Source organism: Uloborus diversus, unplaced genomic scaffold (assembly GCF_026930045.1).
Source record: "Uloborus diversus isolate 005 unplaced genomic scaffold, Udiv.v.3.1 scaffold_694, whole genome shotgun sequence".
Taxonomy (NCBI): domain Eukaryota; kingdom Metazoa; phylum Arthropoda; class Arachnida; order Araneae; family Uloboridae; genus Uloborus; species Uloborus diversus.
In genome coordinates this window covers 57,336-72,111 of record NW_026558895.1, presented here as the reverse complement: position 1 = coordinate 72,111, position 14,776 = coordinate 57,336, and the positions used below count along the sequence as shown (strand labels likewise).

Here is a 14,776-nt window from a genome sequence, read left to right as displayed (position 1 = left end):
GGCTCATGAAATTCACTCTGATAACACTAGATGGCCACAGCAACATTAGTTTACCCGCATAAAATTCTTATTACTTAACTCCAAACTGATGACTGTCTGTACCTTGTCTGCTTATGATGCCGTTACCTTATAGCTAAAGAACTATAGAGAGAGGACAGAAATGAAAAAAAAAAAAAAAGAGAATTGAGAAAATTGCAGATTTTGCCTTCCCACAGCATGCTTGCACCTTAATTCAACTATCTGAGCAAATTTCCTTTTAATCGCTCTTCCCATGAAAAAGTAAACTCTCTCAAGGTCAATCTGTAACTTGTGCTTTAGGAAGCCGAAATATGCATCCATGGTAAAATCATAGGTAATTTGGAAACAACATCGCTAACGTATTTATGTGATGAACTGAATGGTGAATTTTATTTCAGCCGCTGTTCCCTGGTTCCCTCGCAAAGTCAAGGAACTGGATATGTTCGCGAACCACATTCTTACTTATGGATCAGAGCTAGATGCTGACCATCCGGTAAGTGTATAATCACCATAAATATCGTCACCTCAGAGCATAAGATATCTAATGCCAGATATAACACTAAGATATATCTTATGCTCTGAGGCGACGAAATGTAAAAACCTGTTTCTTGCTTCTTGTGATCGGTATAGCGGTTTAAAAAATAGTTATTCTGAAAAGTCGCTTACTTTTTTGTGTGGAGACCAATTAAAAAAAAAAAAAAAGGCGTGGAACTCTGACCGAAGGGGCAGGCCCGTCATTTCAGGAGGGGAGGGGTCAGGAGGGGCGAATGGGTTTGTTTTCGAAATTTTAAAAGTATTTTTTCTGAAAGAGCATGTTTGAAAACATAGGATTTAACCATTTTTTAAATTATTTGACAAAGTTTAATATTTTTTAACAATTATTTTAATTGGTGCGCCGATTGAAATTCATTTTTTACGCTTCTGCACAAGACATAACAAGTGATGAAATGCCATTCACTGAAGCAATTAGTGCACATCGCAAATTAGCATAAGCTGGCAACGCGATTGACAGCAAAGCGTTAACATTTAGCACGGTAATGAAGTAGCGCGCCAAAGTACCTACTTGTGACGTCATAAAAACCCCGTCTTATTTCCAAAATGGGACATTTAAAAAAATTAAATAAAAAATAACTGTTGGGAAAATAGAAGTTTTTCTGTCTCCGTGTTTTTTTTTTTTTTTTTTTTGCTTATTCTATCAATTTTAATGACTAAAAGTAGTACTTTTGACTGACAGAAACAACCCCATTGATTGATCTGACATGGCTTTGAGATATTAATGTATTTACACATAAGTGGGCTTGGTTCTGGTTGTTTTTTCGGTATAAATTGCATTGAGAATACATCTTCGACCCCCTCCCCCCGCCCTGGAAAACGTCGAAATGACGGGCTTGCTTGCATGTCAGTTCTGTTTTCAGCTATGTTATCCTCATGTCTTACACAATCTGTTACTGTAACTTGGTTTCATTTCGGCTGTTAATTTTAGATTCGTAAAACCTCAGACTAAAAATTATTTTGTGGTCTTCGATTTTATGATACTTTTCGCTTCAATTTTTTTTATTACGTTTTTTAGGGATTCACCGATCCTACTTACAGAGCTAGGAGGAAATATTTTGCAGACATTGCGTTCCACTACAGACAGTAAGTTCAATTTTTTTTTGTCCTCAGGTTGTCAGAAACGTATTTTTTTCTCTTTCTTTTCTTTTCTTTTTTTTTTACATATCATTTGTAATTTATTGGCACGTTATTTACAAGAAAAGCAAAACGTGATACAAAAAATTTGATTCACATATGAAACTCAGTTAATGGAATAGAATATTAATGATTCATATTCAATTTCCTAAAAACAGATAATGCATTTTTTTTTTTTTTTTCCCGATGATTGGAAATAAAAGTCAAATTTATTTAGCTGTTATTTTGTAAAATCACACTTCTAAAAATAAATTAGAAGATTTATTAAAACTAGAAGGAACTATGCACACACACACACTCTATAACTGTCACGAAATGCTATTAACTTTCAAACACTAGTAGAAGGGATATATCTATTCTCACGGGAAAAAACATTTTTTTTCCTCTTAAAAGAGAGAGAGAAAGAGAGAATGGTTTCTCCTTTTTTAGTAACAAGTCGACCTCTGCGGAACTCCGCACTGTGCTTCAAATTGTTTCATGTGGCATTTCACTCTTTAAAAATTTCAACAAAAGAACATTATGAAGAAGAATCGAAAAAAGCAAACGGATTCAAGTAAACGAGAAAAAGTAAACGCACAAAAGTAGGCATGTAATTTGATGACATCGGCAACAAAATCTTGTTAAATACAATGTTGTGATAATGTGATCATCGCTCACTATATGGTTGTACGTATTTTCAATACAAACATAAATATCATTAAAAGTGTGACTGAGTGACTCGTGAAAAGCAGTAATTGTGCATGTGAAAAAAACGGGTTGTGGCAAATACAATCCTGCCTATGTGAGCCTCTGACGGGAAAAAAAGAAGCATTAGGAGATATTTATTGGCACGGATTCGAACTGGAGACATTCTGAGTATCAGTACGACACTCCAAACAACCGAGCAACTGCGCCTTCGTTTTCGAATGCTATTTATTGAAGCAATGTGCATTAACTAAACAGCAAAAAAGCTTTTACCCCCCCCCCCCCCCAAAAAAGAAAGGAAGAAAAAAAAAGACCATGCGTGAATGATACGTTTTAAAATTATTCGGGAAAAAAAGGAATTTGATTAAGGAATCTCGCGTAGCGATTGAAACAAACATTCTAGAGAAATAATAAATCAGATTGAAAATGACTGTTTTTATTTTTGAAAATTGATACACTCTCCCATAGCAGGCTGCTTTAATCGTTACGGCTTGAACGCCAGCACATGTTTTTATTTTAATCGAACACTTAAAATTCAAAATCAGAACCAGTTGAACTGAGTTCGTGTTTTAAGTGCAATCTTTCGAACGTAGACAAAATGCATTTTTTTTTTCCCGCCGAAAACAGAGGAGTAGAAAATTATGTCTTACTTTTGAAGTTGTTAATAATTTTGATGTTTAACATCCTATTCGAATATAGTTAAAGGTTTACTGAGTGAAACTCGTAATTTCAATTTGACGTAGTATTTTTTGTTTATACAAAAGATCGAACACTGCTATTGGAAAAATCTACATTTCAGCATATAATGGAAAAGGTTTTCTGCATAGAAAGGGTCTTGAGGTCTGAGTTTTAAAATGTAATTTTTTTATGCTTACATTATGCTTAGTTATCTGAACGAAGTCAAAGCTTGAAAAAAAGAAAAAAAAAACCCTTCGATTAATAGTCAACTTATCTGAAAAATTACCGTAGCCTGCATAAAGGAGTCGAAACGCTAAGAAGCAATCCCGTTGCATTTATTTTACTGCCTTACGTGTGTTATTTGTTGTATGTTGTGAGGACATGAAATGCGTAATATTAATCTAAATTAGCTATAATTGTGGACGCTCCGGGAGAGCCTGAAGTTCAGCTAGTTTAGAGCCGAACGCTCTACCGAAAAAAACTTATCAATTTAACCGAACAATTAAGTCCAGTGCTTTTAAGCCTTATTAAAACACACACACACACACACACACACACACACACACACACACACACACACAGGTTAATTGTGATTTTTTTTTCGCTGAAGTCGACGCAAAAAAATGGAAAATTGTATTAGAATTTCGCTTTAAAAAAAATTGCATAAGAACTACAGGCTACATCAAAGTTTTCAACAGCATGGGGCGTTTCCGAAAAATTGATTTTTAGACCATAGGTCTATTTTTCGTCATTAACCGGCCCGATAAGCTTTAAAATGAGGGGGGGGGGGATTTCTTCAAGAAATAAGAAAGATCTTGCATACTAACAGATAAATAATCCACAGAAATAATATGTAAGATAATATTTTGAAGATAAGTGTTTCTATTTTTGAAAATTTATGAATTCGTTATCGCAGGCTGCTTGAACCGTTATGGATTAGCTGGCAGCACATGTTCATCATTTCACCGAACGGTTAAAATACAAAGTCAGTTGAACTAAGTTCATTTCTTAGGCGTAGCTTTTGTAATGTAATAAAAATGTGATTGGCTATTTGTTTTTTGCCGAAAGTAGAAAAACAAATTATATTTTACCCATCGAGTTGCTAGTAATTTGAATGTTTTACTACGCATTCTGATAAATATTCACAGGTTAAGTAAACAAAATCGTAATTTCAATTTGGGGTAGTAATTTTTTTATTTGTACAAAGGGTCAAAAACTGTTAATGAACTGTAAGGGTGAAAAAATCTACATTTCAGTATACGACTTTCTTTTTCTGAACAAAAAATTATTCCATTGTACTCAGAAATCTTAAACCTGATACTTGTGTTTTCGCTTACATTGTGCTTTAGTTTTCTGACTGGAGCCAATGCTTTAAAAATAAACCAAAAGAAAAAAAAACTCCTTACAATTAAGAACCAATTTAGCTACAGGTTGCATCAAGTTTTCGTAACAGCAAGGAGGTTGCCCATCAGCCCATCGCATTTATTGCCTCACTTATGTTATTTATTGTATTTTAAGTGTTCATGTAATGCGTGATATTTGTCTAACATTTCGATGCAGATCGTCCGGGTTGAGACCGAACATTCGTTCTTCTGGCTACCAGTCGAACGCTCTGCCGATCGAGCCATTGAGCTTCGTCGGTCTCAACGCAAGTTTAACTTATAATTTTAACCGAAAACCTCAGTCCGGTGCTTTAAAACAGGTTTTTTTGTCATAAAAAACAATTTTCAGACCTTGGGTGTATTTTTCGTCATTAGCCTGCACGATAAGCTTTAAAATGAGGGGTAAATCAAAGAAATCGATCAAGAAATGAAGAAAATCTCGTGTAACGACAAAAACAGGCTACAGAAATAATATATAAGGATAACATCCGAAGAGAACTAGTAAAAATATTCTAGTCTTGATAATTTTAAAATCAAAATGAAGATAGAGATAAGCTTTTTAGAGTCACTTTTATTGCAAAATATTTTTCGAAGCTCATTAAGTGCTAAAAGTTGAATTCAGATCTTAGGCCTTCATGAAATTGTTTTTAAAGAGCCACCTTTGTGAAATTGAACACATTAAAGAAAATATACTTAGCTTCTTACGCTATTATTTATTTTATGATAAAAATCTAAGCTCTCAATACTCCGGAATCGAATTTTGAAAATGTTGTTGGGAAATTTATAAATTGATTTTGAAAGAAATTTAATGCTTTAAAATTTACAATGAAGTTTTAAATTATAGTTTTTAGGTTATCAAACTGTTACATCTTAACTGATATAAAATTCCTTTCAATTGTATTGCGTTTTTTCTTTCTTTCAGTGGTCAAATCATACCGAGAGTCAAATACACAGATGAAGAAACGAAAACATGGTGAGATTATCCCAAGATCACCAATATTTCATTAACCATACTAATTTCGTTAAATGCTGCATTATTATTGTTCAAATCTTCTCAGAATTATTTTAAATTCGTAATACAGTAAGCTCCCGATTATCGGTGGTTGGATTATCCGCGGCTCGGCTTATCCGCGGGTCTTTTCACAATTTATTTTATTAATTTTTTTAACAGTCATTAAATATTTTTTAAACTTATGATTGTGTTACTGTTCCTTTTTAGCTTTAAATGCTTATATTTTTTTACATTCAATGTTAGTAGATGCAATGTAGCAATGTTTTCAGCTATAACTTACATGTATGTTTGAGTTTTATTCATATTTTTTAGCTATTATAAACAGTAGTATTGTATTTTACCCATTGTTCGGATTATCCGCGGTTTTCGCTTATCCGCGGTTACCGTGCCACCCTATTCCGCGGATAATCGGGAGTTTACTGATAATTTATTAATTTTAGGAAGGAATATTTTTTTTTTAATACTAGGGGGCTCCGCCCTCTGCTCGCTGACGCTCACCAAGCCTCGAAGATTGCTTCACAAAGATTTAAATCGTCAATTAAAAAGAAACAGATTAAAAACGCATTATGAGTTCCCTATGGAATAAAAAACACCCCTTCCCTGGATTTCAAAACAACTTGCACCAACTTGCAGTGCCGTAAGGGCTAAGGTACTCTTGAGTATTGACAAACTGCAGTTTTGTACGTTTGAAAAGTCGATTATATATTCGGTCACAATCTAGGCCGAATATTCAGTATTCGGCCAAATCACTAGTGAGCATGCCAAGTAAAATCATGACAAGAACTTTGTATGTCAGGTTTTTCATTGCCAACCACATGTAAAGATTTTTTTTTTTTTTGCCGGCACATAGTTTGCTACTCTAAACTCTTGATTTTATCCTGTCATATTTTTTAGGGGCACAGTCTTCAAAGAGCTCACAAAATTATATCCCACACATGCCTGCAGAGAACACAATCACATATTTCCTCTAATGATTGAAAACTGTGGATACAGAGAAGACAACATACCACAGCTGGAAGATGTTTCCAACTTCTTGAAAGGTAAAATTTGACACAATATGCTCTCTATCAATATATGCTGGGGGAAACAAAGAACTGTAATTAGTCCTTCGGTCACCCAGGGGGAGGGTATGCGGGTCGCATATAAACAACTATTTCTCTGCTACAGACCATGTAAAAATGTGGGGACTTCTGATTGGCTACCACGTGGATGCGTCATCCATCGTTTTGCACGCTCTAATATTTTTTTAATATCGAAGTAAGACATGTCTTCTAGGCATTATTCAAGGGGAGAGGGAGAATTGAAATGGGAATCCAGAACTTCCGAGGAACGAAATTTGTTGAATCCATTTGATGGGAGAAAAAACATGGCCGACCCGTTTGAGTTGACCGGCCAATCAGGAGTCCTACAACTATTTATTACAAGGTCTCTAACTGAGTAAAGGTTGTTTATATGCATCAGGGTCAAAACCAATAGGTTCCGACTCTCAAAAAGACCCGTCATTAGGGGTCCAGTAGGGATTTTTTTTAATTTTTGAATCATACGGGTGTTTTACTAAGTGGTTTTTTTTCTTTTTGATTATAGCACCTCTCAATAGAAACTGAAGAACAGCACCTACCAGTTTCTGGCACAAAATAGATCATGGTTTTAACTGGAGTTATTTTTAACGCCTCCACAGCATATTTCGCGCATTGAAAATCGGAGACACGCCTCAATATTTAGTCAAGCGTGTTCTCACGCTTTGTATATGAAATAAAAATTTCTGACTGTAGAAAATGAAAAAGTAATTGGAGTTTTTAAAGTAAATTTGAATGCTTCTTTTTAAAAAGAAAATATCAAACGCTCAAAATATTAAAAATTATATCCGTATGCCCCCTCTCCTGCCACTTTCCATTTCATTCACAGAAAGTTCGTTTGGAATTGGTCTTCAATATTTCATACTTTTCATTCCATCAAAATAAATTTCATTCCTCTAAAAATATCAAAAAATATTTTCATGCCTTTGAAAGAAAGAAGAAAAAAAAACCCATATCTTTAATTGTTGTTGTCGTGTGCTAGCTAGGCTGTCAATTTGGGGTGCGCTGCTTCACTTTTCCAACTGTACCATAATTTGGTGTGAAGTCCGACTTCTACAGTACACACATGCCATAAGGACCCGTTTATAGCGTAGGCAACCATTCACACAAAGAAAGGACAAGGAAAGAAAAGAGAAAGTACGGCCATGCCCCCAAGTCGGGACTTGAACCCCAACCGTCCTGTCTCAGTCGGACTTCTCTGACCATTATAGACAAGGCAGGCGGCCCTATCTTTGGTTTCTACTGTCATTTGCACTTTAGTTAACTCCAAATTTTTGTCTTTGTTGCAACACTTTGCTTCTATGCACTTCTAATTTGAAATTATTTGAAGTATACAAAGATTTATATTGCAACTCAAAATGTTCGAGGTTGAAGGAGAGACATTTTGTCAGAAACTTGTTGCAACGAGAGCTTGATAGTTTGCATGAAGGAAGATAAGTATTTGATCAATTGATGATTTAAAATAACAATAAAAACAAAACGTTAAAAGTAACAGAAATAAACTTGCTACAACAACATGAAGTTACAAAGTTGATTTACTGATTATCTCGGGTTATGTGTATCATTTTCAACCTTTTGCAATGCACTGAACGATAAACGTATATCCATAACTTCTTTACATGGCATGATATTATCATGCTGTGAAATGGGTATCCAAATCTGCAGCTCATATTATGAGCTGCAGCTTTGAATGCCCATTTAGCTCTAGCGTTACCAATTTTGGCAAACAATCTTAGCTATGGGTACTTTCTAGAATCTTTAATACTGTGAGGATCATAACTGGAGTTGTGGACTTTTGAGGGACTCACCAAAAGAAAAGGCGTTTTGAAACCAATCTATATGAATTTAGATTATTTTTACCATAAAAAATCAAACATTATGGAAAACGGCTTCCCCCCCCCCCCCCCATGTATTACAGTGGCGAGGATACTAGTCCACGATCGTAAAGTTCAGTAAAATTTTTGACTAGGGCAAAGTTGGCAGAAACTGCATTCCTTATTTTATTACGCGGTTGTAAACACAAATTACTGCATCACTAGATGTACAAGTCTGAAACAAACAGTGGCATACAATAAAGAAGTCGTTTTTTTTCTATTTTTTTAGATTGCACTGGCTTTACACTACGCCCGGTTGCTGGTCTTTTAAGCTCTAGAGATTTTCTAGCGGGTTTGGCATTTAGAGTATTTCATTCAACACAGTACATAAGGCATCCATCAAAACCTTTCTACACACCAGAACCGTAAGTATACACCCTTAAAATATTTTGTCAAATTGCTTTATCAGAGAAATATCCTCATGTGTATATATATATATAGTAAATTCACTGATCGAGTAACGCTCCTGACATCACCAACAATGAAACTCCCGCCATAGCATGATAATTTGATAATATTTCTTTGATAATGTTTAACATGCAGGGACAATCTTTATTGCGACAAGGCTGAAGTGGATCCGGTAACTTAATTGTTTTACAGGTAAGACTGTCATTTCAGGGGAATGAAGAAACGAAAATGTGGTCAACAATGAACGCTATTTACTGGAGTTTAGGATTAGTTCACTGGAGTTAAGGTTAAAATTTCAACTATCAAAATATCACCAAACAGGCAATTGCTTCGTTCAAATGTAGAAGCAATTTTCACCCGTCATACCATGACGGACGATTTTCTAGTCATTAACAGTCAGTACTATATTTTCTTGCAGTATATTAATGTGGGAAAAACGCTTTTGGGCAATGATTTTGTCATTACGAGTATTTATAGTCATGACTACTAGGTTATTGCTTTCTATAGTTATGACAGTAGTTTTTTGTCAGACATATAAAAATGGCTTTTTTAAAAAATTTGCTTATAAACTCAGTACTCTCAGCTAAGTTGAAAAAAAAAGATATATATATATATATATAGATGGATAGAGGAGATGTAAATTTCGATAATAAATGTGCTGTGCGATTCTTGATTCAAAAATTTTGATAGTATTTTTGTTACAAACTTGGATTTAAAAAGATCATGTATGTAAACAATTTTTTCTTTGAAAGAGTGCATAAGAGTGTACGAAAACATAGACTAGATTGGTATTCCTCAGTTTCACTTCTTTAAGTTTGACCTTTATATATTAAAAGGAAATTAGTAGAGAAGATTTTATTAACAGTTTGATTGAGTAGAAAACACTTTTTACGATCATTTATTCACAACGAAATTTTTGAAGCATACCGAATAATTTACTTTAGTTATGACGTTAATTGTTATCAAGCACTTTAAAACGGCGGGCTTAGAAGTAATTCAGTATATTCAGTAAATTACCGGACCCAATAGCCAGGGCTAAAGCAGAATTATATGAAATACACAACAGAGCGATGAATTAGAAAAAAAATAATAAATTGAAAAAAATTGGAAAAATAAAGTGTGATTACAAGTGAGGTACTCGAAGTCAAAGAACATGTTTTTCATTGGTGTCTTTTACCTGCAGGGCCGTATCCAGAGGGGGGGGGGGGCGACGAGCCCGCCCCCTCCCCGAAACACGAAATGTTTTGTACCGTAAAACAAAAGAGTTTCTTTTTTTTAATTTCTAATGTTAGAAAAGGGAAATAACAAAGTTTATTTATACAGTGAAAATTTGAAGAAATACAGAAAAAGCAATTCTAGTTGAAATTTAGACCCTTAATTAGGACTTCCTGCTCTCTTTCCCAATTCAATTCAGAGTCGTCCAGGGCCAAGGCAGGCCCCTTGTCAGTTTGGTGGACTTGCCCTCCTCCAGGGGCATGCACAGAAATTTTGGGGCCCGTCCCAAATGACTTTTTCGGGCCCCCTCCATATTGTTTACCCCTCTTTTCACCCTTAATTTTAAAAATATTGGGCCCCCTTCAGACTCTGAACCGGGCCAACAAATGTCCCTTCTCCCCCCTGTGCACGCCTTTGCCCTCCTCCCCCTAAAACTTTTATAAAACTTACACTGCACTGATTTCGAACCGGGGACTCCCCAAGGTTCCGGGTCCCCAAGTTTCGATTAGGCTAGTATCTGGTTACCAAGATGTGCCAAATTCAGCTCTTTGATACATCCTGAGTAAAAAATGCAAAAATCACGATTCTCGCGTTTTTTGTAGCATATTTTTCAAGATACATTTTTGAGACTAATATGTTCCACGTCTTGCCATTTATTTAATACCAAGTTCAGTATTTTGAAAGTTCTATGGTTATTGTTTGTTTTTATCTTGCTTCTACTGCATACTGTTAATATCTTAAGCATGAGAATAAAAATAATACTTACTTTACTCGATTTCATTTTCTGCACTACTTGTTATTGAAAAAAAGAAAATATTTGTTTTTTGAAATATTTCGTTACATTTACTTTTAGCTTAAAACGGGTGTGTCTTACACAGTTATAATCAGTTTTTAAGTCTGCAATCAACTTCTGAAAATTGCAAATAATGTGCTTTAAATAATATCAACTGTTCTAGAGTCTTTGAAAATTATTTAGGTTTTTGAAATACCTTTAAAAGTTCTTCAATTTTGTCTCTTATCAAGAAAATAAAGTATGAATTGTCCAAATGGCTAGAATATTACTCTTTCGTTCTTATTTTCTGAATTTCTACACCGTTTCTTTTAAACCATTTTGTACATTTTTTATACTGTAAGGCATTTGATGAAAATGAGATGGAGGGGGGGGGGGATGTTGGGAAGTAATCAAAAACAAAATACACTAAAAGCCGATATGAGCAAATGACGATGTGCTTTTTGTTCCTCCTCTCTCGTTTTTCCTCTTTGTCGATTAATGTCAACGATTTGTCGAGCAAGCAATTTTTATTTTGATTGATCTTGATTTGCAAAAGAAAGCATAACTTTTGAAAGACTTTGTTTGCCTATTTTCTTCATATTTTTGTAGTCTCAATTACCCCATATAAGGCCTCAAAATACAGATTTTTATATCTATTTTTCAAAAAATTTCCCGAGGGAGAAACCCCTGGACCCCCTGAAATTGTGGATGTTCTACATTCGACTTAAAGTGACACTCTCCTGTTATCCTTAATACTACAAAGGTAAATTAAAAAAAAAGAGAGAAATTAAAAATAAAATTGACAAACCGTCCAACAGTGGAATCATTAAAAATCGAGACAAAAAACATCTTCTATATTAAATATTTTTATGCGTGTATGTGTGTCTATATGCCACGATGTCATGTGTGTTAGAGTACTGTGCGAATCCGGGCCCCTTCCGAAAAAAAATTCTGGATATGGCCTTGTTCACCTGTGAATGCTACTAGGTTATTATCAAACGTTGAAAAATAAAATAAAATTATTAAATGAACAAATATATGAATCGGTGGGCTCCATTCCACCAATATCTCAGTTTTGCAGCCCTTAAAAGCTGAAAATACGAAAGTTGATATGGTGTGTTTCACTTGTAACCACAAAATCTACAGTGCGATTCATGATTTTGATATTGATGTATCTTTTGATAATACTGTAGAAACAATTTTGAAGTAATATGTTACATTGATTTGTTTGATGTCATGTAATTTAAAATGCGGAAAACAGTGATCATATTTTAAGTTTTCTACACAAAGATTGTCATTGACGGCACACTATCTCAGTTGGGGCTTAGCCCATTCGAAAATATTGACGAGAGGAAAATCATGAGTGTAAGAGCCTCGGTAAGAATTTAAGAATATTTATTTGCCTGTTAATATCAAGATAAACTTGTACCAGTTAATTTTTGGACAAAAGGGAACCTTTAATTCCTATAAATTCGATATTTTTATGACATTTATACGGTTTTTTTTTACAATTTTTTTCTGTGACTGTACCTTAATGAGGGACAAATGCATGAAATTCCCTATTTGAAGGGACTGGGACCGGAAAAAGTGTCTCTTCAATAGAGGTGTCCCTTATAGGAGGTACTACTGTAATATTGAAATTCTGCCCTTTTTTTCCTACAAGAAGGATCTGCGCAAAAATTGTTGTAGCAACTACAGTTATTTGCTCTGACAAAAATTAACTTTTACATTAGCAATTCTTATCTGCTTTCTGAGCATATACTATATGATGACGGCTATATCTTACAGTCAATGAAATGAGTATATTCATCCATATTTGGGTATAATGTCAGCAGCAAGCCGCTTCCATCAGTTGGTGACCTCAGTCTAAGATTAAATATATGACTTCATCTTCATCTTCGCCATTAGGAAGAAAAATAACGGATGGCGCGTAATAAATATTTGAATTACATTCGAGAACTTTCGCTACTTTTCGGATGTTAGTCTCTACGCATTAAGTATTTATTGACTTTGAATGAAATAAATGACAAGATCAACGAAATTAAAGCACAAAATTTGGAAACATGGTATACACAATTCCACTATTTTTTTCCCTTCAAATTTTGTGATTTAATCACATTGATTGCACCATTTATTCAGTATCATTTATTTAGTTTTTTTACACAAAGGTAAAAGTTTTTAGTTCTAACTTTGATATGAGTGTACCTAGGCCAAATTATACAGCATATTCCAAAGTTTCACTTTTCAAAGTATGGCCATTAAATTTTAGCAAACAATTTGCAGAAGGTAACACTGAGAGTTAAAAAAAAAAAGAACTGAGTGTATAGATATCATTTAGAGTGGAAAGTTCAATAAAATCAAAGTCTTGTTTTCGTACCAGTGAAAAAGTTTTGCCATTTATGACCTTAAATGCAAGACCTTACCTCATTTAGATCTATTGTATTGGAAAACTACGCATGATTCAATGAGGAAAACTATAACAGCAACAACAACAGTGATAATAATAATAATACTAATAATAATATCAATATATAACAATTAGTTGATAATAATAATAACAACAACAATAATATTAGTGATAATAATAATAAAGACAACAATAATATTTTCAATATTAATTACAGTAACAATAGTGTAAAATGTTATAGCAAACACAATAACAGTGTTAATTACAATAATGACACTGCGTCAACAATAATAATCCAATAATAATGTTAATAATAAAAACCAAAAAATAGAGTTAATAAGACTTAATTAATAATAATAATACTAGTAATAGCAATAATTATGATAATAATAATAATAATAATAATAATAATAATAATAATAATAATAGAGTTAATAATAATAATAATAATAATAGAGTTAATAATAATAACAACTATAGTAGAGCTAATTTTAATAGCAAAATAATAGAGTTAATAACAGTATTACTGATAATAATAACAATAACAATAGTAGAATAAATAATGATAGTAACAAAACTAGTGTCAATCCTCATATATATAATAGCGAATGATCGAGTAACGCTGACGTCATCAACAATGAAACTTGTGCCACGTCATGATAATTTCATAATATTTTTTCGCCACGTTTGTCATGCAGAGAAATGCTTTATTTTGACAACGCTGAACTGGATCCAGTCACGAAACTGTTATGACTGTGTCATTTTAGGGAAATAAAGAAACGGATAAAGTGGTCGGCAATGAACGCTATCCACTGGAGTTTAGGGTTCATCCACTGGAGTTGGGGTTACAATTTCAATTATCAAAATACCACCCAACAGGCAATGGCTTCGTTCAAATGTAGAAGAGTTGAAGCAATTTTCACCTGTCGTACCTTGACGGGCGACTTTCTAGTAATAAATTTCAAAAGAGTTTAATTTTTATTCATTTCAGAGATGTGTGTCACGAACTTCTGGGCCATGCTCCACTGTTTGCAGACCCAGATTTTGCAAGATTTTCTCAAGAGATCGGCCTTGCGTCTCTTGGCGCCCCAGACTGCTACATCGAAAAGCTGGCCACTGTGAGTAACCAGAGAATTTTTTCTCATTTTCTCACAATTCTACGACCGAATGATCTAATGAGTCTCTGTTGCATGGAAAATCCTTCTGAGCACTATTCATTCGTCCTACCTGTCCACTACAAACAGTTTCGGTTCTATTTTCTCGATATCACATTTTAAGGCCAAGTTATAATCTCACTCCCGAAGTGTTAATGGTACACTATATTAAGAAGGGGAAAACTGTCGCAAATAACAAAAGCGTGTAGCTACTTAAAAAAAAAAGTTGGTGTGAACCCCACACTACTTCGTTTTGCATCTGTTAAATAGTCGATTTTTTTTTTAATAACTTAAATAATGAGTCTGTGCACTAGGGTGGTTCAAAATGTTTTTTTTCAACTAGAGTCCAGGACACCCCCTTTTTTTTAGATTTACTAATAGTATTATGCTGTAAAAGTTTTAGCTTC

General features: G+C 34.0%; 1 protein-coding gene across 1 annotated transcript in view; it reads left to right on the top strand.

The window, feature by feature from the left end:
- LOC129233755 (protein henna-like) overlaps nt 1–14,776 on the top strand; it is a 61,374-nt gene that overhangs the window by 26,883 nt on the left and 19,715 nt on the right. The window contains exons 5-10 of the mRNA XM_054867734.1: nt 417–511; nt 1,589–1,656; nt 5,374–5,424; nt 6,358–6,503; nt 8,643–8,778; nt 14,207–14,333. Coding sequence (XP_054723709.1) covers nt 417–511; nt 1,589–1,656; nt 5,374–5,424; nt 6,358–6,503; nt 8,643–8,778; nt 14,207–14,333 — 623 coding nt within the window. The remainder of the gene's footprint in view (nt 1–416; nt 512–1,588; nt 1,657–5,373; nt 5,425–6,357; nt 6,504–8,642; nt 8,779–14,206; nt 14,334–14,776) is intronic.